Source organism: Doryrhamphus excisus, chromosome 13, assembly GCF_030265055.1.
Source record: "Doryrhamphus excisus isolate RoL2022-K1 chromosome 13, RoL_Dexc_1.0, whole genome shotgun sequence".
NCBI classification, from domain to species: Eukaryota; Metazoa; Chordata; class Actinopteri; order Syngnathiformes; family Syngnathidae; genus Doryrhamphus; species Doryrhamphus excisus.
In genome coordinates this window covers 6394417-6422141 of record NC_080478.1, presented here as the reverse complement: position 1 = coordinate 6422141, position 27725 = coordinate 6394417, and the positions used below count along the sequence as shown (strand labels likewise).

At 38.4% G+C, this 27725-nt stretch overlaps 2 protein-coding genes across 2 annotated transcripts in view; one reads left to right on the top strand and one right to left on the bottom strand.

Annotated features, from left to right (window-relative positions):
* Window positions 1–208: 208 nt before the first annotated feature.
* LOC131140482 (protein yippee-like 5) lies at window positions 209–5590 on the bottom strand. Its single transcript, XM_058090956.1, has 3 exons — window positions 5409–5590; window positions 4992–5137; window positions 209–2765 (listed from the first exon to the last, which is right to left on the bottom strand). Exons 2-3 carry the CDS (start codon window positions 5130–5132, stop codon window positions 2541–2543), a joined length of 366 nt encoding a protein of 121 aa, XP_057946939.1. The 5' UTR covers window positions 5133–5137; window positions 5409–5590; the 3' UTR covers window positions 209–2540.
* Window positions 5591–10109: 4519 nt separating this feature from the next.
* plb1 (phospholipase B1) overlaps window positions 10110–27725 on the top strand; it is a 33105-nt gene continuing 15489 nt past the window's right edge. Inside the window, exons 1-27 of the mRNA XM_058091341.1 lie at window positions 10110–10563; window positions 10651–10685; window positions 11838–11901; window positions 11975–12023; window positions 12142–12207; window positions 12295–12360; window positions 14266–14321; window positions 14404–14470; window positions 14539–14634; window positions 14706–14759; window positions 17392–17439; window positions 17522–17605; window positions 18673–18733; window positions 18797–18855; window positions 18952–19025; window positions 19097–19140; window positions 21310–21418; window positions 23713–23764; window positions 24532–24612; window positions 24697–24762; window positions 24835–24935; window positions 25018–25099; window positions 26371–26475; window positions 26551–26646; window positions 26713–26784; window positions 26867–26944; window positions 27045–27105. Coding sequence (XP_057947324.1) covers window positions 10340–10563; window positions 10651–10685; window positions 11838–11901; window positions 11975–12023; window positions 12142–12207; window positions 12295–12360; window positions 14266–14321; window positions 14404–14470; window positions 14539–14634; window positions 14706–14759; window positions 17392–17439; window positions 17522–17605; window positions 18673–18733; window positions 18797–18855; window positions 18952–19025; window positions 19097–19140; window positions 21310–21418; window positions 23713–23764; window positions 24532–24612; window positions 24697–24762; window positions 24835–24935; window positions 25018–25099; window positions 26371–26475; window positions 26551–26646; window positions 26713–26784; window positions 26867–26944; window positions 27045–27105 — 2050 coding nt within the window. The 5' untranslated portion in view covers window positions 10110–10339. The remainder of the gene's footprint in view (window positions 10564–10650; window positions 10686–11837; window positions 11902–11974; window positions 12024–12141; window positions 12208–12294; window positions 12361–14265; window positions 14322–14403; window positions 14471–14538; window positions 14635–14705; window positions 14760–17391; window positions 17440–17521; window positions 17606–18672; window positions 18734–18796; window positions 18856–18951; window positions 19026–19096; window positions 19141–21309; window positions 21419–23712; window positions 23765–24531; window positions 24613–24696; window positions 24763–24834; window positions 24936–25017; window positions 25100–26370; window positions 26476–26550; window positions 26647–26712; window positions 26785–26866; window positions 26945–27044; window positions 27106–27725) is intronic.

Below are 27725 nucleotides of genomic sequence, written 5' to 3'. Positions count from 1 at the left end.
GCCGCCAATTCGTGCAACTATTCTGTAGGAATGACACCTATACATAATCAGGAGTAATGAAGTCGACCAGGCATTTTCCCACCTTACCTGTACATAAGGCACAGGCCAATCAAATGTTTTTGCAGGTTCTTTGTGCAAAAAAGGCTAGCGATAAGTAGAAAATTAAAAACTGGATGTCTTTCAGTGCACAAACACAAAAATCAACAAATCACAGCAAAATTGTCTTTATTTTGAAATTGCATCTCTTTTTAGGCCACACAAGTCAACACGTTTTTTTCCTCCTGTCAAATAAATGCACTACATGTCAATAAAATAATTCAAATTAACACACAAGTAACACACAAAAAAGTTACGATTTTGTATAAAATGATACAGTAAACCTCGGATATATCGGATTCAATTGTTCCCACTGGTTTTGTCCGATATAAGCGAAATCCGTTATATGCGTGTACCGGAAAATGTCCGTTTTACGCATATATCGGATTTATATCCGGTATATGCGTAAATCGGATTTTATCCGTTATAAAAAGGCACTTCCTTGACTATGTTTCCAATGTACCTGGACTGGGCAATGAAAAGAGACGTAAGGTCATGAGAATGTAACTTTATTGGACTCTGAGCATAACAAATAGTTAATTAAGCTAGGCCCTGTTACGCCCGTCAGGCCTACGTTATTTCCAATAGTGAGGTTAAGATCTCATTCACTGCTGTGCTAGTATTATTGACGTCACTCACTTTTATATTTGTCCTAAATCTGGAGCCAGGAGAAAGACAATAGCCAGTGACATCAACAAGATTAGCATAACGATGCGGCCATCCGATATTCATTCATTCATTCATTCATTTTCTACCGCTTTTCCTCACGAGGGTCGCGGGGGGTGCTGGAGCCTATCCCAGCTGTCTTCGGGCGTAAGGCGGGGTACACCCTAGACTGGTGGCCAGCCAATCACAGGGCACATATAGACAAACAACCATTCACACTCACATTCATTCATTCATACCTATGGACAATTTGGAGTCGCCAATTAACCTAGCATGTTTTTGGAATGTGGGAGGAAACCGGAGTACCCGGAGAAAACCCACGCATGCACGGGGAGAACATGCAAACTCCACACAGAGATGCCCGAGGGTGGGCCATCCGATATATGCGAGGGAAATTTAATGGAAATGCATTGGAACGGGACTGGAGATTTTGTCCGAAATAGGCGAAATCCGTTATAAAAAATCCGATATATGCAATGAATTTTTATTGGAAATGCATTACAGAAAAATCGGTTCTTTTTTATCTGTCCGTTGTGAGCGAATTTCCGATATATCCGAGTCCGATATATCCGAGGTTTACTGTACCATCAAAGGCAGACCGCACAAAATAGACCCATTTCTCATAAACATGTACGGTCCCCCCCCCCCTCAAAAAAATGTATACAACTTTTCAGAAGAGTCACAAAAAGGGGCTAAGTAAATACACATGGAGTGACCAAGTGTGCGCTTTGTCATGTAAAAAGCAGTTAAGCCATCTTTATTAAAAAATGTTTGCTTATAAGTCACAGCAAAAAAGTAAATGAGCATTCCTTCCTCTCTGCTCTTAAAACCAAGAGTCGGGCTAAGAATGTGCTCCATTATAGCCTGACTCACGTCGGCCTCGGGCTCCTTAAATAACAGGTCACGTGTATGCACGCACTCCATGGTGACCAACAGAGAGAAGAATGGCGTGTAACTGCGCCGCACTGGCAGTCATGCTTACTTTTGTCCTACGCTGCTATCGCTCCTCGAAGGTGACGTCAAAGCGCCTTCCTTCTGTGTTTGCATTGTTTGGATGACAATGTCGATGTTTATTATACTAATGCTAATGACGTTGGTGCTGAAGTTGTTAGCCAACGGCAGAAATCTAGGCAGCTGTGGGAATACCTGTTGATTAGCTGGAGCAAAAGGAGGCAATGTTTTGAGTGCAGTACTTCATTATAATCAGCAGAGGCGCTGTTGCCTCACTTTGAACTCATTTACTTCACCACGTCAGCTATGGAACGCTGAGATAAATCCATGAACTGGAAATGTTTATATTTTGCGATGCTGGTGCGGAAACAGGAGTTCAGAACATTCAGCGAGAGATTAAAAATAATACCAAGGAAGCGCCTCAAATATCTCTCAAAACTCAAGTTGTGCGTCTTGTGTGTAATTGAGCTATATCCGTGATTTGGAGACGCCTCATGCATGCAAACAGGAGTTCAGAACATTTAGTGAGAGCTTAAACTTGTAAAATTTAGTGGGGTGTGGGGCTCAAAAGTCAAGTTACTTTTTCTTTGGCTTTTTTTGTGATGCCCCAACACAAGGATACCAATGATGGCTAAGGTCAATAAAATATAACTTAAACCAATTTAGTAATTGTCCTCTATAGTGCTCCATGACAATTTAGGACATTCCACCCGTTTTGTGTCTCAGGTGAAGGAGGTTCTGCTTACCGGGATTTAGGAAGCAAAACGTCACTGAGCGCTAAGTCTGCTGATGGTGCAGAATGCTTAGAAGTGGTCGTGGGGGAAAGCTCAGGAGTTGTCGGAGGGAACGTGTTCCTCGAAGCCTTCGCTCTCGCGGACCAGCGCCCTCTCCAGGATGACGCGCCCCTCCTTGTAGCGCTGGCTGTCCTCGGTGGCGAACTCATAGATCCAGCCCAACTTGCTGTTGCAGTTCTTGCAGCTGACGTCCCTCACCATGTGTCTGCCCGTCAGCATCACGCGGTCCTGGACCTCGCTGTACTGCAGGTTGACCACCTGGATGCAGATTTAAGGTACCCATGTATACACATTGTACTTCAATAGGTACCTGTGTAAAACATCCAGTCCTGTAGAAAAATGCCAGTGATGCCAAAGAGGAAAAATGTGACGATAATCATAGAATCTTGCAAAAAAGTGGCCTCTGACCCGGCTTTTCAGTACAATATACCCGCAGTCAACGTCAGTATACAATAAAGAGTGACTCACCTCTCGTGCACTGACACACATCATCTGAGCTACTGCTGAGTAGTCAATTTGCTGATACTTTACTTATTGTTACACTTAAAAATGTCAAGTACAGTTTGCACACATATGTTCATTCATTCATTTTCTACCGCCTTTTCCTCACAAGGGTCGCGGGGGTGCTGGAGCCTATCCCAGCTGTCTTCGGACGAGAGGCGGGGTACACCCTGGACTGGTAGTCAAACAACCATTCACATTCACATTCATACCTATGGACAATTTGGAGTGGCCAATTAACCTAGCGGGAGGAAACCGGAGTACCCGGAGAAAACCCACGCATGCAAACTCCACACAGAGATGGCCGAGGGTGGAATCGAACCCTGGTCCTCCTAGCTGTGAGGTCTGCACGCTAACCACTCGTCCACCGTGCCGCCTGTACGGCAGTTATTCATTCATTCATTCATTCACTTCCGCTTTTTCCTCACGAGGGTCGCGGGGGTGCTGGAGCCTATCCCAGCTGTCTTTGGGCAAGAGGCGGGGTACACCCTGGACTGGTGGCCAGCCAATCACAAGGCACATATAGACATAATATATAAATAATTAAATTTACCATGCGTACCATGTTTTGGGGTGCAACGTCATTAGGTCACGTGACGGTGTCTCGCCAAGTCACGTGACTGCGCGCCACCAATCAGTGACGTATATATAGTCCGGAAGGGACTACACACCGGTAGCGGTGAGGGACGCATGGAATCGCTGCAGGTATTTAAAAGGTTTCGTTGTTTAAGTTTACAAATGGAAAATGTCTAACCATTTTACATACGTGGTCGGGATATAGGGGCCGTCCACCGACGCAACGCTGAACTTAAAAAGAGCAGTGTTCGATCACACCTATGGAATTGGTGAGTGTTGACATTTCATTACTAAACGGCATTAGCACCGTTTACTAGCACCCTTTGTCTGTCACTGTTCTCCCGATTGATTCGATTATAAGATTAATACTAGTTTGATTATAATGAATAATACCATAAGTGCAATTATTTATTATAAATTATAATATATTGTACAATTGAAGTTATGATACGACTTGTATTATATATGTAATTTGAATGGTTGTGTGCACATAATTGATGTCTGCTGGTCCTATTTTATATAGGCCAGGTTTTGATGGCAAGCTAGGAACCCTGCATTGAGGCAACACGCCTGGAAGTTGGAAGCCCAGATAACTGATGAGCTGTTACCCACCTGCTCTGCTCTGACCGGGCTTGGTAGGAGGCTTTGCAGCCGTCCTTTTACTTTTTGTCTCTTTGGCCTTCATAAAAATCTTCACTCCTTTCCTCCACTCCTGAACCTCTGGACACTCTATTACTGGGCCATTGGACTGTTGTATGTTTTTGGGACTCTCGATATATGAGATGAATGTGTTTTGTAAATTGAGCTCATTGAAATGTAAATTTGTAAATTAGTGTTGTGAATTGTATTGTTTTGGTTTTTCACTTTGTAATATATGGTACCGCCACTGCTGCAAATTGTGTGCTCGCCTCTTTTCCATCTCACTCCCAGAGCCGAAATCTGGATTTTTCCGAGTCTAGCCTAGAAATAACAATTACAATTAAAGTGTCTAAAGCTAATATTAAATGTACTAGCGCATTGTACACGCTACACAAACAACCATTCACACTCACATTCATACCTATGGACAATTTGGAGTTGCCAATTAACCTAGCATGTTTGCACGGGGAGAACATGCAAAAACTGAACCCTGGTCTCCTAGCTGTGAGGTCTGCACGCTAACCACTCGACCACTGTGCCGCCTTTTACAGCAGTTAATAATAAAAAATACTACTTTGAAAATTTGCCTGAAGAGTTCATATTCTATTTTTAATTGTGAGACAAAGTCATTGTGTGCACCTGACCTAAAGTGGGTATATCTTTAATTTAGGATGTGTAGTGAAGCCTGATTTTATTTTATTTTTAATCGATTTCTTCGGTCTGTGTAGCGGTAGGCATATACCCAGATGAGTCCTGAGAGTGCAGTACCTTGTTGAAGAGGAAAGCTCTCCCCGTTGCTCCTGTGAATCGCGTAGAAATGAGCTCGGAGCGATTAGTCAGAATGGTGTCACAGTTGGCACAGGAGAACAGACGCCTTCCGCCGATGTGGTCCAAGAAGATACGCCCCATTTTGACTGCACAAACCCAGAGGACGCGTCACATTAACATCACATATCACAGACATTTTTGGTATATTTTATGTGATTTACTAATTGACTCTATTTCTTTAAAGTTCTGGGGAGCGTTCCCCACAAAACGACACCTTACATCACAACAACAACTCAGCATTAAACGGTTCAAAATGTCATCAAAGACTGAAGAAGCTAATACCACATTAGCCGCTAAGCTAACAGCGAAAATAAGCAGGACAACAACACAAAGGTGGTAAAAAAAGATTTAAATTACTTTTCTTCGCCTCGTCGACTTCTCGCAACCTTTGCCGGGGTGGTGTAAAGAGCCGACAGTCCACCGAGCAGCGATGTCAGGGATTATTTAGGTTGTTGTTTATAGACAGGACATCTTGTTGTAAGCCCGATAGGTTTTGTTGTTGCCGTTCAGCTGTTCCTGTCTGACGATCACGTGACCAAACGTCCACATCCGTTGATGACGTCACACGCCGACGCTAACGCTAGCTGTGCTATGCTCAGGAGCCTCTTGAGGGCAGCATTGAGTAAGAATAAATGTTCCAATTGAAGGCCTTTCACATTTTAAAAACGAAATAATGTAAAACTCTAACTTTAAAAGTCTCAACTATTCAGACAAACACAACTATGTGTGATATTAATAGGTTTATAAAGTTTAAAGTTTATAATGAAGAATTACAAGAAAGACTGTCGATTCCTGCTCTAAAAATCACCATTTGTTATCAGGCATCTATACGGACACCTGCTTATCTTTAAGGGTTGCTTATTTCATTCATGTATTTGTTTTGGGTTTTTTGCTGTATTTTATTGCATATATTTCTACTATATTATCTTACTTATTATGACATTTAGGTATTACATAAAGATGGCTATTTAAAGAGGACTATATTGTTAAATTATTCTAGTAATTTATCAGTATAAAATAATATTATAAGTATAATAATGGTGAAATTTCTGTCATTAAATAAAACTGTACCTGTTATTTTAATTATTGTTTTAATATTGTGTTATTATTGTTGCCGTGGACTCCTGAATCTGTATCTGCATCTTTCACACAACTCAGCTGTTTCTAATATTTAGTCTCTTTGACATAAAATAAGAACACCAACATATTAGAAACCTACAGTATTGTCAGTTTACCGGCATTTTTATGGCCCACATCAAAATCTTACATATTTTTGCCGTTGATGGTAGTCTGATTACAACCTCATCAAGATTAACTGTCTTCTTCTCATGATTCCAAGGGTCAGGTTATCAGCTCAGGCAATCTTAAGAACAAGCTCATAAAACATATCTCATTGTCATTATCATCATCATCATCTCCAAAAAAAAAAAAAAACTTGACTGAACTGCCACGTTTGACTAAATTGCTGATTGTTAATTACGCAATGTGGCGAAGTGTGGGGAAGACTCGGAAGTTGCAATAAAGCACAAGTTAAAGAGCAACTTAGTCACACATTCTATTTTGATGCATTTAAGCATGCTAAAACCAGTAAAAAAAAAAACATAGAAATTAGGGTTTCATGCAAGTTCAATCAGTGCATTTCCACCCAAATGACTTTTATTAGTAGTCTGCAATGTCACTGTATTGCTCTCCGGAACAATCTCTTGGTTACTATCACTGTGTCCACAAATGATTACATTGTAGGACACTCTCACGTAAAAACAACTGTGAAATCTTTATTTAGCCCTTGTGCTGTATCTTGCCTCATTGTTATGTGTCATATCTTGTATGTACTGTACGTATTTTCACACAGTATACAGTATCAAATGGTAGCAAAACGACTCTTGGCATGTTCGCATTTTATTCATTCTCTATTCAAATAGTATGTGACTACAGGGCATATGTCCCCCAGTTGCTATTATGCTGTCGCGTAGCATACTAAATGTTAGCATTTTTATTTATTTCTTTTTTATAGATTACTACAGGGCTTGATGTAAAATGATTGTTGTGCTATGATCACTCTTTAACCCCCAGTTCCGATCGTGGCAAATATGGGCATGCCAATTGTTAGCATATTAGCATTTCATGCATTTTACTTTGATAGAAAATCTGACTACAGGTCATGGTGTAAAGTCTGACTTAGCATTATTTAACCCCCAGTTGCTATCATGCTGTAGCATAGCATACTAATTGTTAGCAAGTTAGCATTTAATCCATCTAGTTTGACATAATATCTGATTACACGGCATGATGTAAAGTCCTCAAATGTCTGATTTGACATTATTTAACCCCCAGTTGCTATCATGCTGTAGCATAGCATACTAATTGTTAGCAAGTTAGCATTTAATCCATCTAGTTTGACATAATATCTGATTACACGGCATGATGTAAAGTCCTCAAATGTCTGATTTAACATTATTTAACCCCCAGTTGCTATCATGCTGTAGCGTAGCATACTCACCTTTAGCATTTAATTCGTTTACTTTTGAAATAGACTACTACAGGGCATGTTGTAAAACAGGGCTACCTAAGTACACTTTCACCCCCATTTGCTATCATGGTGTAGGTTAGCATGCTAATTGCTAGCAAGTTGGCATTTAATCCATCTACTTTGACATAATATCTGATTACACGGCATGATGTAAAGTCCTCAAATGTCTGATTTGACATTATTTAACCCCCAGTTGCTATCATGCTGTAGCATAGCATACTAATTGTTAGCAAGTTAGCATTTAATCCATCTAGTTTGACATAATATCTGATTACACGGCATGATGTAAAGTCCTCAAATGTCTGATTTAACATTATTTAACCCCCAGTTGCTATCATGCTGTAGCGTAGCATACTCACCTTTAGCATTTAATTCGTTTACTTTTGAAATAGACTACTACAGGGCATGTTGTAAAACAGGGCTACCTAAGTACACTTTCGCCCCCATTTGCCATCATGGTGTAGGTTAGCATGCTAATTGCTAGCAAGTTGGCATTTAATCCATCTAGTTTGACATAATATCTGATTACACGGCATCATGTAAAGTCCTCAAATGTCTGATTTGACATTATTTAACCCCCAGTTGCTATCATGCTGTAGCGTAGCATATTAACCTTTAGCATTTAATTCGTTTACTTTTGAAATAGACTACTACAGGGCATGTTGTAAAACAGGGCTACCTAAGTACACTTTCACCCCCATTTGCTATCATGGTGTAGGTTAGCATGCTAATTGCTAGCAAGTTTCTATTTTGACATAATATCTGATTACGGGGCATAATTTAAGTCCTGAAATGTCTGATTTCACATTATTTAACTCCCATTTGCTATCATGCTGTACGATTGGACCAATCTCCAACAACAAAACCCATGTGCTAGCATACTTATGGTTAGCATGTTAGCATGTTATCCATTCTGTATTGAAATGGTATCTGACTACTACAAGATGTATGACTCTTATACTGTAGATTTGCCTAAGGCAGTCCTGGACCCCTCAGTTTCTATCATGCAGTGGGTTAGCATGTCAATTGTTAGCATGCTAGCTTTCAATCCATTCTTTACAAAAATCCTTACAAATTCATTAACACTTAATTTTAAAATAATATAATAATAATAATAATAATATAATATCTGACTGCAAGGTGTGATATACAGTATATTCCTTGTGAGACTACTTTAGCACTTAGCACAACTATTAGCATCTTAGCATTCCACAATGTTGCATTGGGATTTGGCTGCTACGCCTAATTTTAAAATAGTTTTAGACACCTTAATGGCACTTTTTGAACTGGATGTGTTTAGATTGTGTGCAGATAGTGTAGAAGCCAACAACCATCCACACTGTCGTCAATTATATCACTTTCAAAGTCATAAATGTGACTTGACACAACCACGACCCTCCATAAAATGTCACTTTGCAAGATAGCCGGTCGTTCTTACGTGTGATGCAAATGCAAACAGACAGAAGAGCTTGTTGATCGTGTTACTTCTTCCTCTCTACAAGTCGGCCCCACACCTTTGAAAAGTGTGGGCTGGGCTCGTGTAGACGAGGGTTGAGATATCCACGCAGACAGACAAACAGCCTCATTTCCTCCGAAAGTGATCATGTCTCCCATCTTGACTGGATCTATTCTCCTGATTGTGGCGGTTCTCATGGGGGGTGGTGTTGTGCTCTCAGGTAAGCATCAGAGCTTCATCAGTTTGTGCTCAAAGACCAGGTAGGACAGCATTGTTTTTTTTCCGGGTAAAGCAGGGGTCTCAAACACGGCAAAACAAATGTGGCCCGCAGGACACTAGTTTGAGGCCCCCGCCTTGATATGAAAGTTTAATGTTAGTGCGGCCCGCGCAAGTTTGATATGGATGCTGTATGGTATCATGTACCCAGAAAAAATTATTACGTTTGATTCATGTTCATGTTAAAGGTTAAATAACTGTTAATAGTTATCCTCCCTATCCGTGTGGAAGTGGTAAGTTTTTGGCTATTTAAGTTGAAAGGAAATAACTTGGAGGCTATCGTTTAGGTCGCTAGCTCTCTAGTTTGCGAGTTAGCATGTGTCTCAAGACCCTGCAGTTGCGCAATATGTTGTAAATAAAAAGAGTATAAATGTGACTATAGTCGTGTTTTGTCATGTCTACAGGGCTCTAATAATGCTTTGTTCATTTTAATAAGAAAAAAATAATTTGTCTACCCACCAACTATATGTGGTTTCTTAAGTTTTTATTATTTGTTTTATTATTGTTTTATTATTATTGTTATATTTATTTATTAATGATTGATTGATTTTCTTTATTCTTGATTTGTTTATTTATTTTTAATCTTATTTTGTGAAGAAAAATAAAAAGTAAGATATTTGAGAACAGTGGAATGTTTTATCAGAGCTTTTCTTGTAGAAAATTGGAACCAAAATGAAGTTTAATTTTTTTTTTTTTTTTTTTAAATGCATTTTTTTGTTTTTTTTTTGGAAAACCTGATGCGGCCCAGTCTCACCCAGACCCTAGCTCCAGTGGCCCCCAAGTAAATTGAGTTTGAGACCCCTGGGGTAAAAGATAAATACTTTCAAAGGGCAAACCCTCAGACTTGAGCTGTCCTTCCTAGTCAGACTCAAGCTGTCCTACCTAGTGTTTTCTTTTTAAAATATAAATTGTCTAACATTTTTTCCCATTATAGACACTGTCAGCAGTGACATTGAAAACAATGAGCAGGTACTGTAAATGCCATTTATGATGTCATGTCATGTATATGTATTTCATGTGTAGAATATGTTACAGATAGAAAGCTACATGCCATTTCTCTGCTCACCACCATCACTTTCTCCACTCTCTACAATATCCTCCTCAGGTAGACAACTGGTACTGCATATAATATCCATCACAGTACATAATCCAATTTTACATGTCTTTTATTTTCCTCCTGTGTTAGTTCACACTGTGCGTCCTGCTGATATCTCAGTGTTGTATTCCCTGAGCACGTCGCTGTCTGACAGGTACACAAACGGTACACGGATACAGAATACTACTTGTATGTCTACTTGTATGCCTCACAAACAGCTTCGTGTATCTATTACCTACAGGAATGTAACAGCCAGGCTAGTCAGTCAAGTGGCAGGTAAGGGAAAAACTATAAAGTAGGTTGGAAAGTTGAAAAAAACTAAAATTGTTTAAATCAAATTATAATTGTTATTAATACATTTTTATAATTTGATGTGTAATTAAAATTATAATTATTAAATTATTAATTAGGATGCAGGTCGAGTGGTTAGCGCGCAGACCTCACAGCTATGTGTCCTGTGATTGGCTGGCCACCAGTCCAGGGTGTACCCCGCCTCTCACCCATTGGGAGAGAGGCTCCAGCACCCCCCGCGACCCTCGTGAGGATAAGCGGTAGAAAATGAATGAATGAATGAATAATATTTAATATATATTAATTATATAAAATTAATTTCTAATAATGGCGGTACGGTGGTCTAGGGGTTAGCGCACAGACCTCACAGCTAGGAGACCCGGGTTCAATCCCACCCTCGGCCATCTCTGTGTGGAGTTTGCATGTTCTCCCCGTGGGTTTTCTCCGGGTACTCCGGTTTCCTCCCACATTCCAAAAACATGCTAGGTTAATTGGCCACTCCAAATTGTCCATAGGTATGAATGTGAGTGTGAATGGTTGTTTGTCTATATGTGCCCTGTGATTGGCTGGCGACCAGTCCAGGGTGTACCCCACCTTACGCCCGAAGACAGCTCGACCCCCGCGACCCTCGTGAGGAAAAGCGGTAGAAAATGAATGAACGAATGAATAATTTCTAATAATATAATTGGTGATTTTGTTTTTAATGTAAACAATTCAAATGTATACCTGCATATGGGTAAATTACATGCTGTTTTTTTTAAGAAATGCAATGTGTTACTTTTGTAATTAATCTGGATCTGTAATTAATTTTGTTAATTTGACCCAACATGTATAGAGTCAATAACTAATACATGTATTTGAAAAAAAAAAACAATTGCAATTATTTTGACCCAGCATTTGTAGAATATTATACAACCAACTGACGCTGGGCTGGTGCTATATTAACCCTTTGGATGGGTTCAAGTTTGGTTATTAACCCATCCTTTTTTAGTGTCTGTCAATAATGCAAATTGGTATCTTTGTTTCCATTCATTCTGCCAGTGCATATGATCCACAAAAAGCTCACTAAAATAATTCTTATTTGTTGTATTATCAAGTGTCCCGATGTTTTCTTGTTATTTGACTTACCATGTACAGAGTTGCTGTCAATTTTTAACCCTGAAGTGATGACTGGGAATGGGGAAGCATCACCGCAACCCAGGTACACACACACACACACACACACACACACACACACACACCATGACATCACGACTGGAGTGAATGTGTTGCAGGAGTTTACTGCAGGAAGTGGAGGAGCTGTCTTTTTCTCTGTCACATCAGGTATGCATACATCATACATAGACCCTTGCATATTGTTATCCATACTTTCCATATACATACTTTGAATATTATTTTACTTTAAGATGGATGCTTAATAATGCTTATTTGTGTTTTGCAGACGTCTGACTGGAAGTTCGTGCTGCTGTTTGTCTCCACAGATCACCTGTGTGCATGCTCACCACACGTACGATGCTTTTGCTCGCTCCTCAGCTGCGATAAAATGTTCAAATATAATAAAAGTTGAATCAGCGTCATTTATGTTGTGCTGCAGGTTGATGCTGAGGTCGGCTCTGTTGCACAGGAAGTAGACGAGGCTCTGCGGATATTACAAGAACGGGTATTGGTCCTTTTTGTTCAGTTTTATATCAGTAGCATCGCTTGAAATAATAATGCTCCAACATAATTTGGGAGGTATTAGTTATGTTTATTTTTATGGCTATGGTTTGCAGCGAGTGTATCAAATTAGGGTTGCTAAAATATGAGGAACAGCTCTCAGTATGATGCAGTGTTGTACACCACTGCAAAGTACAGCTATAATAATGAATACATTGTTTTTTATGCATTTGTATACGTATATTTGTGGTGTACTTTTCTTTCTCTTTGGGCTTTTCCCTTCAGGGGTCGCCACAGTAAATCAATCTCCTCCATTTAAACCTGTCTTCTGCATCTGCCTCTGATACACTACCCTCATGTCCTCCTTCACGAATTCCATAAACCTCCTCTTTGGTCTTCCTCTACGCCTCCTACCTGGCAGCATCCTTCTGCCAATATATTCACTATCTCTCCTCTGGACATGTCCCAACCAAGGCCTCTAACATGTAATGTCCCTCTGATGTACTCCTTCTTGATCCTATCCATCCTGGTCACTCCCAATGAGAACGTCAGCATTCTCATGGTAATGGGAATGATAATGGTTTCATTTCATTTTCATTTGAACGTGCATCAGGTTACAATCGAGTGCATCATTCAGACCAAACCACACCCGATCTCACCACAGTTTTGTAATCCTTATCCTAATAAAAATATAACTGACTTTGTCACACACGAAAAAAAAAATCACTGAAAACATAAAATAATATTTACACAGTATTATAGATGACAAGAAAATTAATTCAAATACATTTTAGATGAAAAACAAATTAAGTTAAATGCATAGGCCTCTATGTATGTCACGCCCTGTGTGGGTTCCCTCGTGACAGTTTGTTTGGTTTCCGTTCTGGACTCTTATTTTGTATTGGACTTCCTGTTTTTGCCCTGTCTTCCTTCGTTGTCCCAATCCACACCTGTCCCTAATTTGTGTCTATTTAGTTCAGGTGTGTGCGTCTCCCTGTGTGGGATTATTGTTGTTTGTCCGTCAGCTACCTGAGTTGCTTTTTCAATTCAATTCAATTCAATTTTCAATTGCTGCAATTATTGCATGCAATAAACATAATTTACCTGCTATTGGTCCTGCTCTCTGCATCCTGGGGTCGAACATTAAAGCAATGAAGCCGAACCGTGACACTCTATTGCAGGGGTGGGCAAACTACGGCCCGGGGGCCACATCCGGCCCGCCAAGTGTTTGAATACGGCCCGCGCAATCTTTCAAAGGTATTTAATTTAAACTCAACATACATACTATTATGATTATTATATTTATTATATTAATGCTAATTATTATATGAATTATATATAATAATATTGTTATATTTGCATATTTTACATATATAATAATTATTATAATTATTATTATAATATATAATATATATACTTATTATTATTTTAATTTTATTTTAATTATTATAATATTTATTATTTTTAAAATATTTAAATATAAATATAAAATAATAAATAATAATAGCAAATTGCATGACAATTTTACAGATACAATAATACCAGGTGGACTGTTACGTGTAAAATATATAGTCTGCCCCCCCGGAAATTTTGTTATATCAATGCGGCCCGCGAGTCAAAAAGTTTGCCCACCCCTGCTCTATTGAGTAACTGCTTTACACATCTAGACCTACATTGGGATGGTTTTGAATCAAATCAACTTTATTTGTAGAGCACTTTTCCTGCAAAGACATGCAACACAAAGCGCTTTACAGAATTAAAAACAATTACCACAATTAAAAGGAAAAGTGTTTTATGAACAGATATTTGATAAATACATTTTCTGTATACATATATGCAGCCCTTGATGTCAAATATTTGGACACCCCTGTTATGATATGATTTGTTTTTATTTCCTGTATTGTGACAGTTGCATCGTGCATTAGTCCATGTTGTGGTGTGGAGTTCAAATCAACACAAGGACAAGTGAGTGCTTTGCTCTGAAAAACACAATAAAATTAAACTGATATGCACAATCAAGACTGTACTGTATTTTTTGCCTTCATAGCACGTGCATAGCCGCTAATCACCCAAATGCTCGACTGTGTGAAGCCACTCTTGTGCAAAGAATGCAGGTAAAGAACATTTCCTTGTTGCGTTATTTGGATTTTTCTAGTTTTTCACCAACGGGTCTTCTTGTCAGGATTCCTTGCATGGTGTGTTGGCACATTCCAAGTGGCACCGAATGAACTTTACTGCTCTGCTGCAGCCGCTACCACTTATCCTGGAGGACACCTCAGTGAGTACATAATGGTGTGAGTCTAAAATACGACATAAGGACCACTGAGGTTCTTATTTGTTTCTATTTAGGATGACACCTTGTCTGACGTAAGCAAACTGGCTGTGCGGCTGTGGGAAAGCATGGTAAGCAACAGTGTGTTGAGAGTGGGCTATAATTATAGTACATAACTACTATAACTACTATATACAGTACTATACAGTGGTGTGTGCCCCCTTCCTGATTTATTTTTTGTGTATGTTTTCACACGTAAATGTTTCAGGTCATCAAACCCATTTAAAAGTTAGTCAATGACAACACAACTGAACAAAATGCATTTTTTTAAGTCATTCATTCATTCATTTTCTACCACTTATCCTCACGAGGGTCGCGGGGGTGCTGGAGCCTATCCCAGCTGTCTTTAAGCGAGAGGCGGGGTACACCCTGGACTGGTGGCCAGCCAATCACAGGGCACATATAGACAAACAACCATTCACACTCACATTCATACCTATGGACAATTTGGAGTGGCCAATTAACCTAGCATGTTTTTGGAATGTGGGAGGAAACCGGAGTACCCGGAGAAAACCCACGCATGCACGGGGAGAACATGCAAACTCCACACAGAGATGGCCGAGGGTGGAATTGAACCCATTGTTTTTTAATCAAAATTTTTATTGTTAAAAGACAAAAAAATCCAAACCTAATGTGTGAAACCTCATTAAAACATAACTGAGATTGAGCTATTATCTACAAACGGCAAAAACATGGCACAGTGGTGAACCTTCCCAGGAGTGGCCGCCCAACCAAAATGACCCCAAGAGTGCAGACAAGACTCATCCAAGAGGTCACAAAAGACCCCATGACAACATCCAAAGAACTGCATCCTCACTTGCCTCAGTTAAGGTCAGTGTTCATGACTCCACCATAAGAAAGACACTGACCAAAATTGACCTGCAAGGGAGAGTTCCAAGACCAAAACCGCTGCTGAACAAAGGAACATGAAGGTTGAAGACCTTTGGGGAAATACTCTGTGGTCTGATTAGACCTTTTTATAAGGTGTGTGTCCCATTACATATTGTGTAAAAGTAACAGAAAATATCAACAGTAAAATATGGTGGTGGTAGTGTGATGGTCGGGGGCTGTTTTTCTGCTTCACAACCATGGAAGACTTGCTGTGATAAATGGAACCATGAATTCTGCTGTCTACCAAAAAATCCTGAAGGAGAATGTCCGGCCATCTGTTGGTGACCTCAAGCTGAAACCATCTTGGGTTCTGCAGCAGGACAATGATCCAAAACACACCAGCATGTCTGCCGCTCAACGGCTGAAGAAAGCCTGACCTGGATACTATTCAGACTAAGAGACTCATTGCAAGCTATTGCAAACACTTGATTGCAGTTGTTGCTGCTAAGGGTGGCCCAACCAGTTATTAGCTTTAGGGGGAAATCACTTTTTCACACAGGGCCATGTAGATTTGGACTTTTTTTTCTTCTTTAATAATAAAAGAAAAAATCATTTAAAAAGTGAGGGCTGCACGGCAGTCGAGTGGTTAGCGCGCAGAGACCAGAAGACCAGGGTTCAATTCCACCCTCGGCCATCTCTGTGCGGAGTCTGAATGTTCTCCAGGTACAGCGGTTTCCTCCCACATTCCAAAAACATGCTAGGTTAATTGGTGACTCCAAATTGTCCATAGGTATGAATGTGAGTGTGAATGGTTGTTTGACTATATGTGCCCTGTGATTGGCTGGCGACCAGTCCAGAGTGTACCCTGCCTCTCGCCCGAAAACAGCTGGGATAGGCTCCAGCACCCCCGCGACCCTCGTGAGGAAAAAGCGGTAGAAAATGAATGAATTAATTTAAAAAAGTGCATTTTGTCTTCAGTTCTAATATTTAAATTTGTTGGATGAGTTGAAACTTAAGTGTAATAAACATAATAAACATAAAAATAATAAATATATATTTATTCATACAGTATGTAAAAAAAAGACTTCAAGGACGATGTAGACACTTCTAAAATGGTAACCGCTGATCCTCTAGTATTTCTTTCATTTCTTGTATTATATGTATCATCATTTTTCAGATATTTATGATAAATGCAATAATGTTTTGATAATATTCAAATAGTCTGTCTTTAAAATATTTTATTTTTATTAGAAATGCAATAATTTCTAATGCATAATTTTTCCATGAATACGTTATATTTAAAATTATTATTTTAATTAATTTATTAGAAGAAACCACAAAAAATGTTCCTTTTTATTTTCATGTTATTCTGAAATTATATTTATTCATTCATTCATTTTCTATTTTATGAATATTCAAATGAAATTATTTTATGACATTTAATTCTAACTGAAGGGAGAGGACGATGATATTTGCGGCCTAAAATAATGCACATACACAAATGAAAAATAATAAATATATATTTATTCATACAGTATGTAAAAAAAAAGACTTCAAGGACGATGTAGACACTTCTAAAATGGTAACCGCTGATCCTCTAGTATTTCTAAGTGTAATAAACATGCAAATCACACCATTGTTGTTTCTACAAAGTATATATGGAACTTATTTTGTTCTGTCACTTATTTTGTTCTGTCATTTTGAGCTCAAAGCAAAAGTAAAACAAGGTAACAATGAAACTTTATTGCTCTTTAAGGTAGATTAGATTTTTTTAAAAATCAAGACAATTTAAAGATGAACAGGATGATGGCCGCATTCTGACTTTGACCATTTTTGCTCTTTGAAATGGTGTAATCACTGGCCCGTCTCCAGCTTCAGCCATCATCCAGTCCAGCAGGGGTCAGCACTTGTCCAACACAGGTTAGTATCGCCTATACCCAAACTGCTATGAGCGTTGAATGATATGACGTGTCAGGTGACTGTCCTTGCTCCGTGATCCCAGGAACGACCTTACCTGAGGACGCAGGTCAATTCACCCCACAACACACAGGAAGTGAATAACAGGGCTGCTTTGCAAACAGACCAGGTGATTAGTCAGTTTAAATGAGTTATTAGGTATTAAGAAAGTGTTACAAATTTAAAAGGTGTGTATTGAGACTGTTATTTTACAGTTTTGTGTTTTTTATATTCATGTTATCATATGTATTTATGTGTTGTTTTTGTGTATTTCACTCTTGTATTTATATTGTATTGTTATTTATTATCATTGTTAAAATATTATATTTACTTTTGTATTCCTTTATTTAGGTTTTCTATGTATTTCCCTGTCTTATTTCTATGGTATTCTTATGTATTATCATGATAACTTATTATAATGCATTCTTTACATTTGTATATACAATAATGTTTTATTATATTTTATTATATTTTATTATATATTATATTTAATTCATAATAATTATTTTTCAATGTATTTCCCTGTCGTATTCATATTGTATTGCTATTTATTATAGTTATTAAAACTGAATATTTATTTTAGTATTTAGCATTTTCATTTTTATTATGTTTTTGATTTATATTGTATTTTTATGCATTATAATTAGGAACATACTATAATAATATTTATTTTAGATTAGGTTATTCAATATTTTTATTATAAAATGTTATTATGAAATATTTTTACTCTAGCAATACATACCATTTTTTATGTATTTGTTTAATATTTGTATGTATTTATGTTGTATTATGTATTATAATTATTTAATGATTATTTAATGCTGATAATAATAATCATCATCATCACAATGGTAAGAAATGATGATTAATTAAACATATTAAATGTTTTAAGGTATAAATATTGTAATAATATACATAATATAAATATAATGTAATATAAATACAACAGTATAACAGTATAAATAATGTAAAAAAAAGTATGTATTAAGCATTATCAATAACAAAAATGACAAAATATATAATATCTAATCGACAGGAGAGCCACCACTAATTTTGGACCACATGGGTAAAAAAATCCCATCCTCTTACGTTTTAATTTTTTACCAATTTTGTCCAAACTTTCCCTCCAATACGTCGCCCCTCGTGTTGTATGTGTAACTCATGTATACTTCACGTGTAAATATGAGTGTTCTTTAGGTCATGGGAACTGAGATACCCTGCACAGACCGCCATCCATCTCCATCAGCACCAAACTCAGGTACTCAAAAATCCCAACACGATGACCCGATCCAACTTTTACACCAGCGACTCTGGTGTGCAGTTCATGAGCTCAGACCCGCAGATGTCAAGGTGGTGGCGGCAGTGGGCGACTCTCTAACGGTCAGTGTCTGCGACTCAACGCTCTCATCGACACATCAGCAAACATCTGGCTGATTCTTTCCCTCCTGTATTGGATGTTGTGTTTTCTCTCCATAGGCAGGCAACGGCGTGGGTGCAAAGTCGGACAACCTGCTGCTGGTGATCAATGAGTACAGAGGACTGTCATGGAGGTGACATGAGTGTATTTTCACAATTGTGTTGCATATTTTTCTCATGTGGGCCTTTATGTGTTTATTTTCAGCATAGGCGGTGATGAAAACATCACCACGGTCACCACTCTTCCAAGTACGTATTATACAAACACATTATATAAACACAACAAAACAATGATACAATATATAGCATCCATTTTTATTATTGCTATTAATATAATCAAATATTTTATTGTAATATTTCTTTCATTTTTTGTATTATATGTTTCATAATTTTTCAGATATTTATGATACGTACAATATTTTTTTGATAATATTCAAATAAAAGTTGGAAATATTTATTAAAAATATTAAAAATATTTTGTTTTTATTAGAAATGCAATAATTTCTAATGCATAATTTTTCCATGAATACGTTATATTTAAATTAATTTATTAGAAGAAACCACAAAAATTGTTCCTTTTTATTTTCATGTTATTATGAAATTATATTTATTCATTCATTCATTTTCTATTTTATGAATATTAAAATGAAATTATTTTATGACTAATTCTAACTGAAGGGAGAGGATGATGATATTGTGGCCTAAAATAATGGACAAACACAAATGAAAAATAATAAATATATATTTATTCATACAGTATGTAAAAAAAGACTTCAAGGACGATGTAGACACTTCTAAAATGGTAACCGCTGATCTTCCAGTATTTCTTTCATTTTTTGTATTATATGTATCATAATCTTTCAGATATTTATGATAAATACAATAATGTTTTGATAATATTGAAATAGTCTGTCTTTCATTCATTCATTCATTTTCTACCGCTTTTCCTCACGAGGGTCGCAGGGGTGCTGGAGCCTATCCCAGCTGTCTTCGGGCGTAAGGCGGGGTACACCCTGGACTGGTGGCCAGCCAATCACAGGGCACATATAGACAAACAACCATTCACACTCACATTCATACCTATGGACAATTTGGAGTGGCCAATTAACCTAGCATGTTTTTGGAATGTGGGAGGAAACCGGAGTACCCGGAGAAAACCCACGCATGCACGGGGAGTAGTCTGTCTTTAAAATATTTTATTTTTTATTAGAAATGCAATAATTTCTAATGAATAATTTTGTCCATGAATATGTTATATTTAAAATTATTATTTTTAATTAATTTATTAGAAGAAACCACAAAAAATGTTCCTTTTTATTTTCATGTTATTATGAAATTATATTTATTCATTCATTCATTTTCTATTTTATAAATATTAAAATGAAATGATTTTATGACATTCAATTCTAACTGAAGGGAGAGGACGATGATATTTGCGGCCTAAAATAATGGACATACACAAATGAAAAATAATAAATATATATTTATTCATACAGTATGTAAAAAAAAAGACTTCAAGGACGATGTAGACACTTCTAAAATGGTAACCGCTGATCCTCTAGTATTTCTTTCATTTTTTGTATTATATGTATCATAATTTTCATATATTTATGATAAATACAAAAAAATGATAATATTCAAATAGTCTATCTTTAAAATATTTTATTTTTTATTAGAAATGCAATAATTTCTAATGCATAATTTGTCCATTAATATGTTCTATTTAAAATTATTATTTTAATTAATTTATTGGAAGAAACCACAAAAAATGTTCCTTTTTATTTTTATGTTATTATGAAATTATATTTATTCATTCATTCATTTTCTATTTTATAAATATTAAAATTAAATTATTTTATGACATTTAATTCTAACTGAAGGGAGAGGACGATGATATTTGCGGCCTAAAATAATGGACATACACAAATAAAAAATAATAAATATATATTTATTCATACAGTATGTAAAAAAAAGACTTCAAGGACGATGTAGACACTTCTAAAATGGTAACCGCTGATCCTCCCGAGGGTCGCGGGCGAGAGGCGGGGTACACCCTGGACTGGTGGCCAGCCAATCTCAGGGCACATATAGACAAACAACCATTCACACTCACATTCATACCTATGGACAATTTGGAGTTGCCAATTAACCTAGCATGTTTTTGGAATGTGGGAGGAAACCGGAGTACCCGGAGAAAACCCACGCATGCACGGGGAGAACATGCAAACTCCACACAGAGATGTCCGAAAGGGGATTCGAACCCACGTTTCATAGCTGTGTAGCCTGCGCTCTAACCACTCGGACATGCACACAATCCAACATGTCCAAAAAGGACCACATCTCAGCAATTACTACTATGTATACTGTATATATACTGTATACTGATGATACTCCAAATTGTCGAATGTGCGCGTGCAGACATCCTGAGGGAGTTCAACCCTTCTCTGACGGGCTTCTCACAGGGAATCGGCAAAGCCGACTCTCCGGACTCCTTCCTGAACCAGGCAGTAGCCGGAGCCAAGAGTGGGTCAGTCATCCTCACTTCCTACTTCCAACTTTGTTGTACTCTCGTTACGAATGAATGCAGCCTTTGTGGGCCTTACTGAACATATCCTATTTTTTGGACTGATTTTTGACTCTGAGCTAAACTTTATTCCACATATCAAAAATATAACAAAAATAGGTTTTTATCACGTTAAGAACATAGCCAGAGTCCGCCTGTTTCTCTCTCAGGCCAGTACGGAGGTGCTAATGCATGTATTTATTTCCTGTCGCTTAGATTACTGTAATGCCCTGCTCTATGGTCTTCCCTAAAAGAGTATTTTATATCTCCAATTATCACAGAATTCAGCCGCACGCGTGCTGACGAGGACCAGAGGGCGGGAGCACATTACGCCGGTTTTAAAGTCGCTACATTGGCTCCCCCGTCCGCTTCAGGATGGATTTTAAGATTCTCTTACTGGTTTTTAAATGTCTTAACGGCCTTAATGGCACCTTCTTATTTATCTGATCTGCTTTTACCATATCAACCCCCCCGACCCTGCGGTACTCCGGCACTGGCCTTTTAACAATACCAAAACCCAGAACTAAAGGCAGCATTTAGCCACTATGGCCCCCACCTGTGGAACAGCCTGCCGGAGAGCCTCAGGACTGCGGAGACTGTTGATATTTTTTTTTAAAAGATTAAAGACACGCCTTTTTAATCAGGCTTTTAACTCATATTTTTAAACTTTTCTTAGGTTTTTATCTTTTTAGTCCTATTTTATGCTCTTAGTCTTTAGCTTTTAACTCCAGTATTTCCTCAAGAGGGGTCCTCTAAACCAGTGATTTTCAACCACTGTGCCGCGGCACACTAGTGTGCCTTGAGAAATCGTCAGGTGTGCCGTGAGGAATTATCCAATGTCACTTTTTATAATTAACATTCATTAATCATCATTTGCAAATATTATGTCAATATCCACATATACGTGGACCCAAATATTCCTTTCCCCAATCCGGTGAGGGATTGAGGTATCTTGTAGCCACTCAAACGGAAAGTTGTCAGGGTGCGTTTTTCTTCTTCTGTTGTTTATTGGCGGTTGGCAAGCAGCTTTCGTGTGCATTCGCGCCATCTGTGAAACAGAATCTAAACCAGGGGTCTCAAACTAAATTTACCTGGGGGCCACTGGAGCTAGGGTCTGGGCCAGGCTGGGCCGCATCAGGTTTTCCAAAAAAAAAAAAAAAACGCATTTATTATTCCACTCTTCTCACATATCTTAATTTTTATTTTTCTACACAAAATAAGATGAAAAATAAATAATCAAATCAAGAATAAAGAAAATCAATCAATCATTAATAAATAAATAAAATAATAATAATAATAAAACGGCAGATAATAAAAACTTAAGAAACCACATATAGTTGGTGGGTAGACAAATTATTTTTTTCAGATTAAAATGAACAAAGCATTATTAGAGCCCTGTAGACATGACAAAACACGACTATAGTCACATTTATACTCTTTTTATTTACAACATATTGCGCAACTGCAGGGTCTTGAGACACATGCTAACTCGCAAACTATGTAGAGAGCTAGCGACCTAAACGGTAGCCTTCAAGTTATTTCCTTTCAACTTAAATAGCCAAAAACTTACCACTTCCACACGGATAGGGAGGATAACTATTAACAGTTATTTAACCTTTAACATGAACATTAATCAAACGTAATAATGTTTTCTGGGTACATGATACCATACAGCATCCATATCAAACTTGCGCGGGCCGCACTAACATTAAACTTTCATATCAAGGCGGGGGCCTAAACTAGCGTCCTACGGGCCACATTTGGCCCGCGAGCCGCGTGTTTGAGACCCCTGTCCTATAGACTTAGTGATGTTTTCCAATGTAAAAAAAAACGTGCCGTGGCTCAAAAAAGGTTGAACAACACTACTCTACACTGTCGGGTCTGCTGAGGGGGTGCCATCCTTGGGTCCCCTCGACCCGGCCGGCTGGGGGTTCCTCCCTTTGATGTGGGGGTCCGCCCGTCTGTTGGAGTCGGGGGGACCCGGGTGCTGGCCCCCCGATGGCACGGCCTGCGGCTCCTCCCAGTGTGGACGTGCCATGTCTCCCTACTGTGTGTGATTGTGTGGGTGTGGGTGTGGGTGTGTTTCTTTGTAATTGTTTTTCTTTTTAATTGTGGTAATTGTTTTTAATTCTGTAAAGCACTTTGTGTTGCATGTCTTTGCAGGAAAAGTGCTCTACAAATAAAGTTGATTTGATTTGATTATTTAAATGTTGCTTCCATTTAAAACAGAGTCTTTTCTGTTTTCTGTTTTTTTACAGTGACGTGGTGCAACAAGTGCGCACCCTAGTGGCTAAAATGAAAAACGACACGGTAATATAAAGAAGTCCACTAAAGCAGGGGTCGGCAACCTTTACTACCAAAAGAGCCATTTTACCCCCATGCTCACTAAAGGAAAATAGACTGGAGCCGCAAAAAACATAATTTAAAAACAATTCGAAAGTTTGAATCTTTCTTAATTTTTTAATAGCAAATTTTTAATACTTATACAAATTTTCAATACTTATTTAATAATAAGTTTTAATAGCAGAATACAACAAATTGTTGTTTCTCGCCACATGCGAAGCATAAATGTAAGCCAGAGAAGCAGAGAAGAGAAAGGCATCTGTCCGGGCAGAATTTAAAACTCCAAAAAAAAGCTCATCCAATTTCTAGACAGAATTCTCTCTATATATATATATTTATTTATTGATATATTTATATGTATATAATTGTATTTATTCTTCACATTATTATTTATTATTTATTATTATACGGGAGCCAGGCAACGACATTTCGTTGGCAATTTCACTGCTGTGTTATTGTATAACACAGCAGTATATAAAGTGTATAAAGTCTATCTAAAAGTCTATCTAAAAAAAAAAAAATCAGCCAGGATTCATTCAGGGTCTCACAGAAAGTCAGATTAAAAAAAAAAACTAATTACAAAGATGCGTATTTTCGGGTGTTAAAAAAAAAGGGAGCCACAACAACAAGGCCGAAGAGCCACATATGGCTCTGGAGCCGTGAGTTGCTGACCCCTGCACTAAAGTAATGATGCTGGTGATAACAATAACAACTTATAGTCATGTTGATTGCAGAGAATTGATTTCCACAAGGACTGGAAAGTGATCACCATGTTTATTGGTGGCAATGACATATGTGACTTCTGCACAGACAGCGTGAGCATTTATTATTTTTTTTGCAATTAAAACACAGCTTTGGTCTGAATGTGGACTCTTAACACATGTTTTATTTCCCCTCAGGTGTTCTTCTCACCCAGGAATGTGGCCGGCCGTATCCGTCAAGCTCTGGATATGCTCCACCATGAAGTATGATTGCCCTTCACATGCACAAAAACCTGTGATCTTTACGTTTACGAGCTCTGTTTCCCGTCCGTGAAGGTGCCACGTGCGTTGGTCAACCTGGTAGAGCTGTTGAACATTATACCGCTGCGTGATCTGCATAAAGATAACACACTGGGCTGCCCCACCTGGTTTGTCAGGTCTGCAATGATTGCCGTCATCCGAGTTAAACATCGTTTTGTCGCTGTAATTAACGTCATGTTTCATGTTTTTATGTTGCAGAATAGTTTGCCCCTGCGTACTGAAGCCAAGAGATGGCTCAGCTGAACTACGGAAGGTCAACGAATACAGTAGAGCTTATCAGGTACATACTGTAAATACTTGGACAGTGATGCCTCGGTTAACCTCATTAATCCATTCCAGAAGGCCCAACTCAAACCAAAACGGACTCTAACCAAAGCAAATTTTCCCATAGAAAATAATACTGAAAACGCAAGAAAAACAATTAGTAATTTTACAAGCAAAAACGCTTACGAAAATAACGTAGTAAATTTACAAGACTAAGCATGTTTTTTCTTCTTCCTGAGGAAGTATTATGAGGAAGTATTAAGGCCACGTTGAAAACAAAAATATTCAAAGATTTTGAGAATAAAGTTGTAAATTTCCGAGAAAAACAATTATTTTACGAGAAAAAAGCTTACGAAACTTGGACAGTGATGCCTTGGTTAACCTCATTAATCCATTCCAGAAGGCCCAACTCAAACCAAAACGGACTCTAACCAAAGCAAATTTTCCCATGGAAAATAATACTGAAAACGCAAGAAAAACAATAAGTAATTTTACAAGCAAAAACGCTTATGAAAATAAAGTAGTAAATTTACAAGACTAAGCATGTTTTTTCTTCTTCCTGAGGAAGTATTATGAGGAAGTATTAAGGCCACATTGAAAACAAAAATATTCAAAGATTTTGAGAATAAAGTTGTAAATTTTCGAGAAAAACAATTATTTTATGAGAAAAAAGCTTACGAAACGTGGACAGTGATGCCTTGGTTAACCTCATTAATCCATGCCAGAAGGCCCAACTCAAACCAAAACAGACTCTAACCAAAGCAAATTTTCCCATGGAAAATAATACTGAAAACACATTTTATTCATAATAATTATAGCTTTAGGGCTGCACGGCGGTCGAGTGGTTAGCACGCAGACTTCACAGCTAGGAGACCAGGGTTCAATTCCATCTTCGGCCATCTCTGTGTGGAGTTTGCATGTTCTCCCCGTGCATGCGTGGGTTTTCTCCGGGTACTCCGGTTTCCTCCCACATTCCAAAAACATGCTAGGTTAATTGGCCACTCCAAATTGTCCATAGGTATGAATGTGAGTGTGAATGGTTGTTTGTCTATATGTGCCCTGTGATTGGCTGGCGACCAGTCCAGGGTGTACCCCGCCTCTCGACCGAAGACAGCTGGGATAGGCTCCAGCACCCCCGCGACCCTCGTGAGGATAAGCTGGTCGAAAATGAATGAATTATAGATTTACATGCTGAAAATAACGGAACAGTGAAACATTTTATGAACTTATTTCGAGATCATATGAGAATCACTATGAACCCTTTGACTGCTTTTGTTTTTTTCCCAGCATGCAATGCGAGAACTGGTCGACTCGGGCCGTTATGACACACACGACAACTTCACCGTAGTACTGCAGCCTTTCTTCAGAGAGGTTTTCCTTCCTACTTTGGAAGTAAGAGAAGACACACTTCCTAATGTCCTTTCCCACGCTCATGCACTTCCTTCCTTCCTTGTTGGTTCTTTGAAGGACGGAAGGCCGGATCGCTCCTACTTTACACCCGACTGTTTTCACTTGAGCCAGAGAGCTCACACTCTAATGGCTAGAGCGCTGTGGAATAACATGGTAGGGAATTTGGCTTGTATGGTTTCATGTTTCCTAATACATCACTCATCTTTTATGATGTTGTAGTTGGAGCCAGTGGGAAACAAGACCTTCACTCAAGACTTCATGGCTGGGTTTGATTTAAAGTGTCCCTCTCAGGTGGAATGTTTGTTGGCCAAATTGACTAAATACGCAGATGTACCAATGTTTTTGTCTCAATGCCATTTTCTGTCTTCATTAGGCTGTTCCGTTCTTTAGAACGGCGGCCAACAGCAACTACACCTTTCCGGGACCTCCGCCGACTCCTCCTCCAGTGACGGTAGGTTGTCTCGATGTCGTATTTATGATTCATTTCATCTTTGTTTGAATTATTTTTTAACATGAATTAACATTAATGATGTTATTTTGTGGTTTTCCAGAACTGGGGCAGCGACTTCTCCTGTCTTAACACGCACCCATCAGACTCTGTGCCCGCTTCAGGTAAAACTAAGACAATCTGACGTATCAGAGCCGTTACTACAATATCCAGCCCGTGTCTTTTTATACAGAACTCAGCAAAGCCAGATATTGTCACGTGTGGCGCGACAACCTGCAATCGGATCATTAGACGATCGCGATGATGTCAGCGCCATTTTGTGTTGCTTTATATAAAACCATCACATTGGAAAAAAAGTCTTTTTCAGAGTGTGAAAGGGGCTTTTGATGTGACTTACAAAGGTGGAAAATTGGCAGGTCAACTTCATACCTCCATTCCATGTAGATGCATAGCCTTGACTTGGGGGAAAAAGTCTGGAAAAAAAGCAGCAATTACAGGGGAAATGTAAACATTCATTCATTCATTCATTTTCTACCGCTTTTTCCTCATGAGGGTCACAGGGGTGCTGGAGCCTATCCCAGCTGTCTTGGGGTGAGAGGCGGGGTTACACCCTGGATTGGTGGCCAGCCAATCACAGGGCACATATAGACAAACAACCATTCACACTCACATTCATACCTATGGACAATTTGGAGTGGCCAATTAACCTAGCATGTTTTTGGAATGTGGGAGGAAACCGGAGTACCCGGAGAAAACCCATGCATGCACGGGGAGAAAAAGTAAA

Excerpts from the sequence above, each read along its gene's own strand:
- LOC131140482 (XM_058090956.1), bottom strand. The coding sequence starts at position 5,132 with ATGGGGCGTATCTTCTTGGACCACATCGGCGGAAGGCGTCTGTTCTCC. Across the intron at positions 2,766-4,991 it reads GAGCTTTCCTCTTCAACAAG|GTGGTCAACCTGCAGTACAG; the intron begins GTACTGCACTCT and ends ATCTGCATCCAG.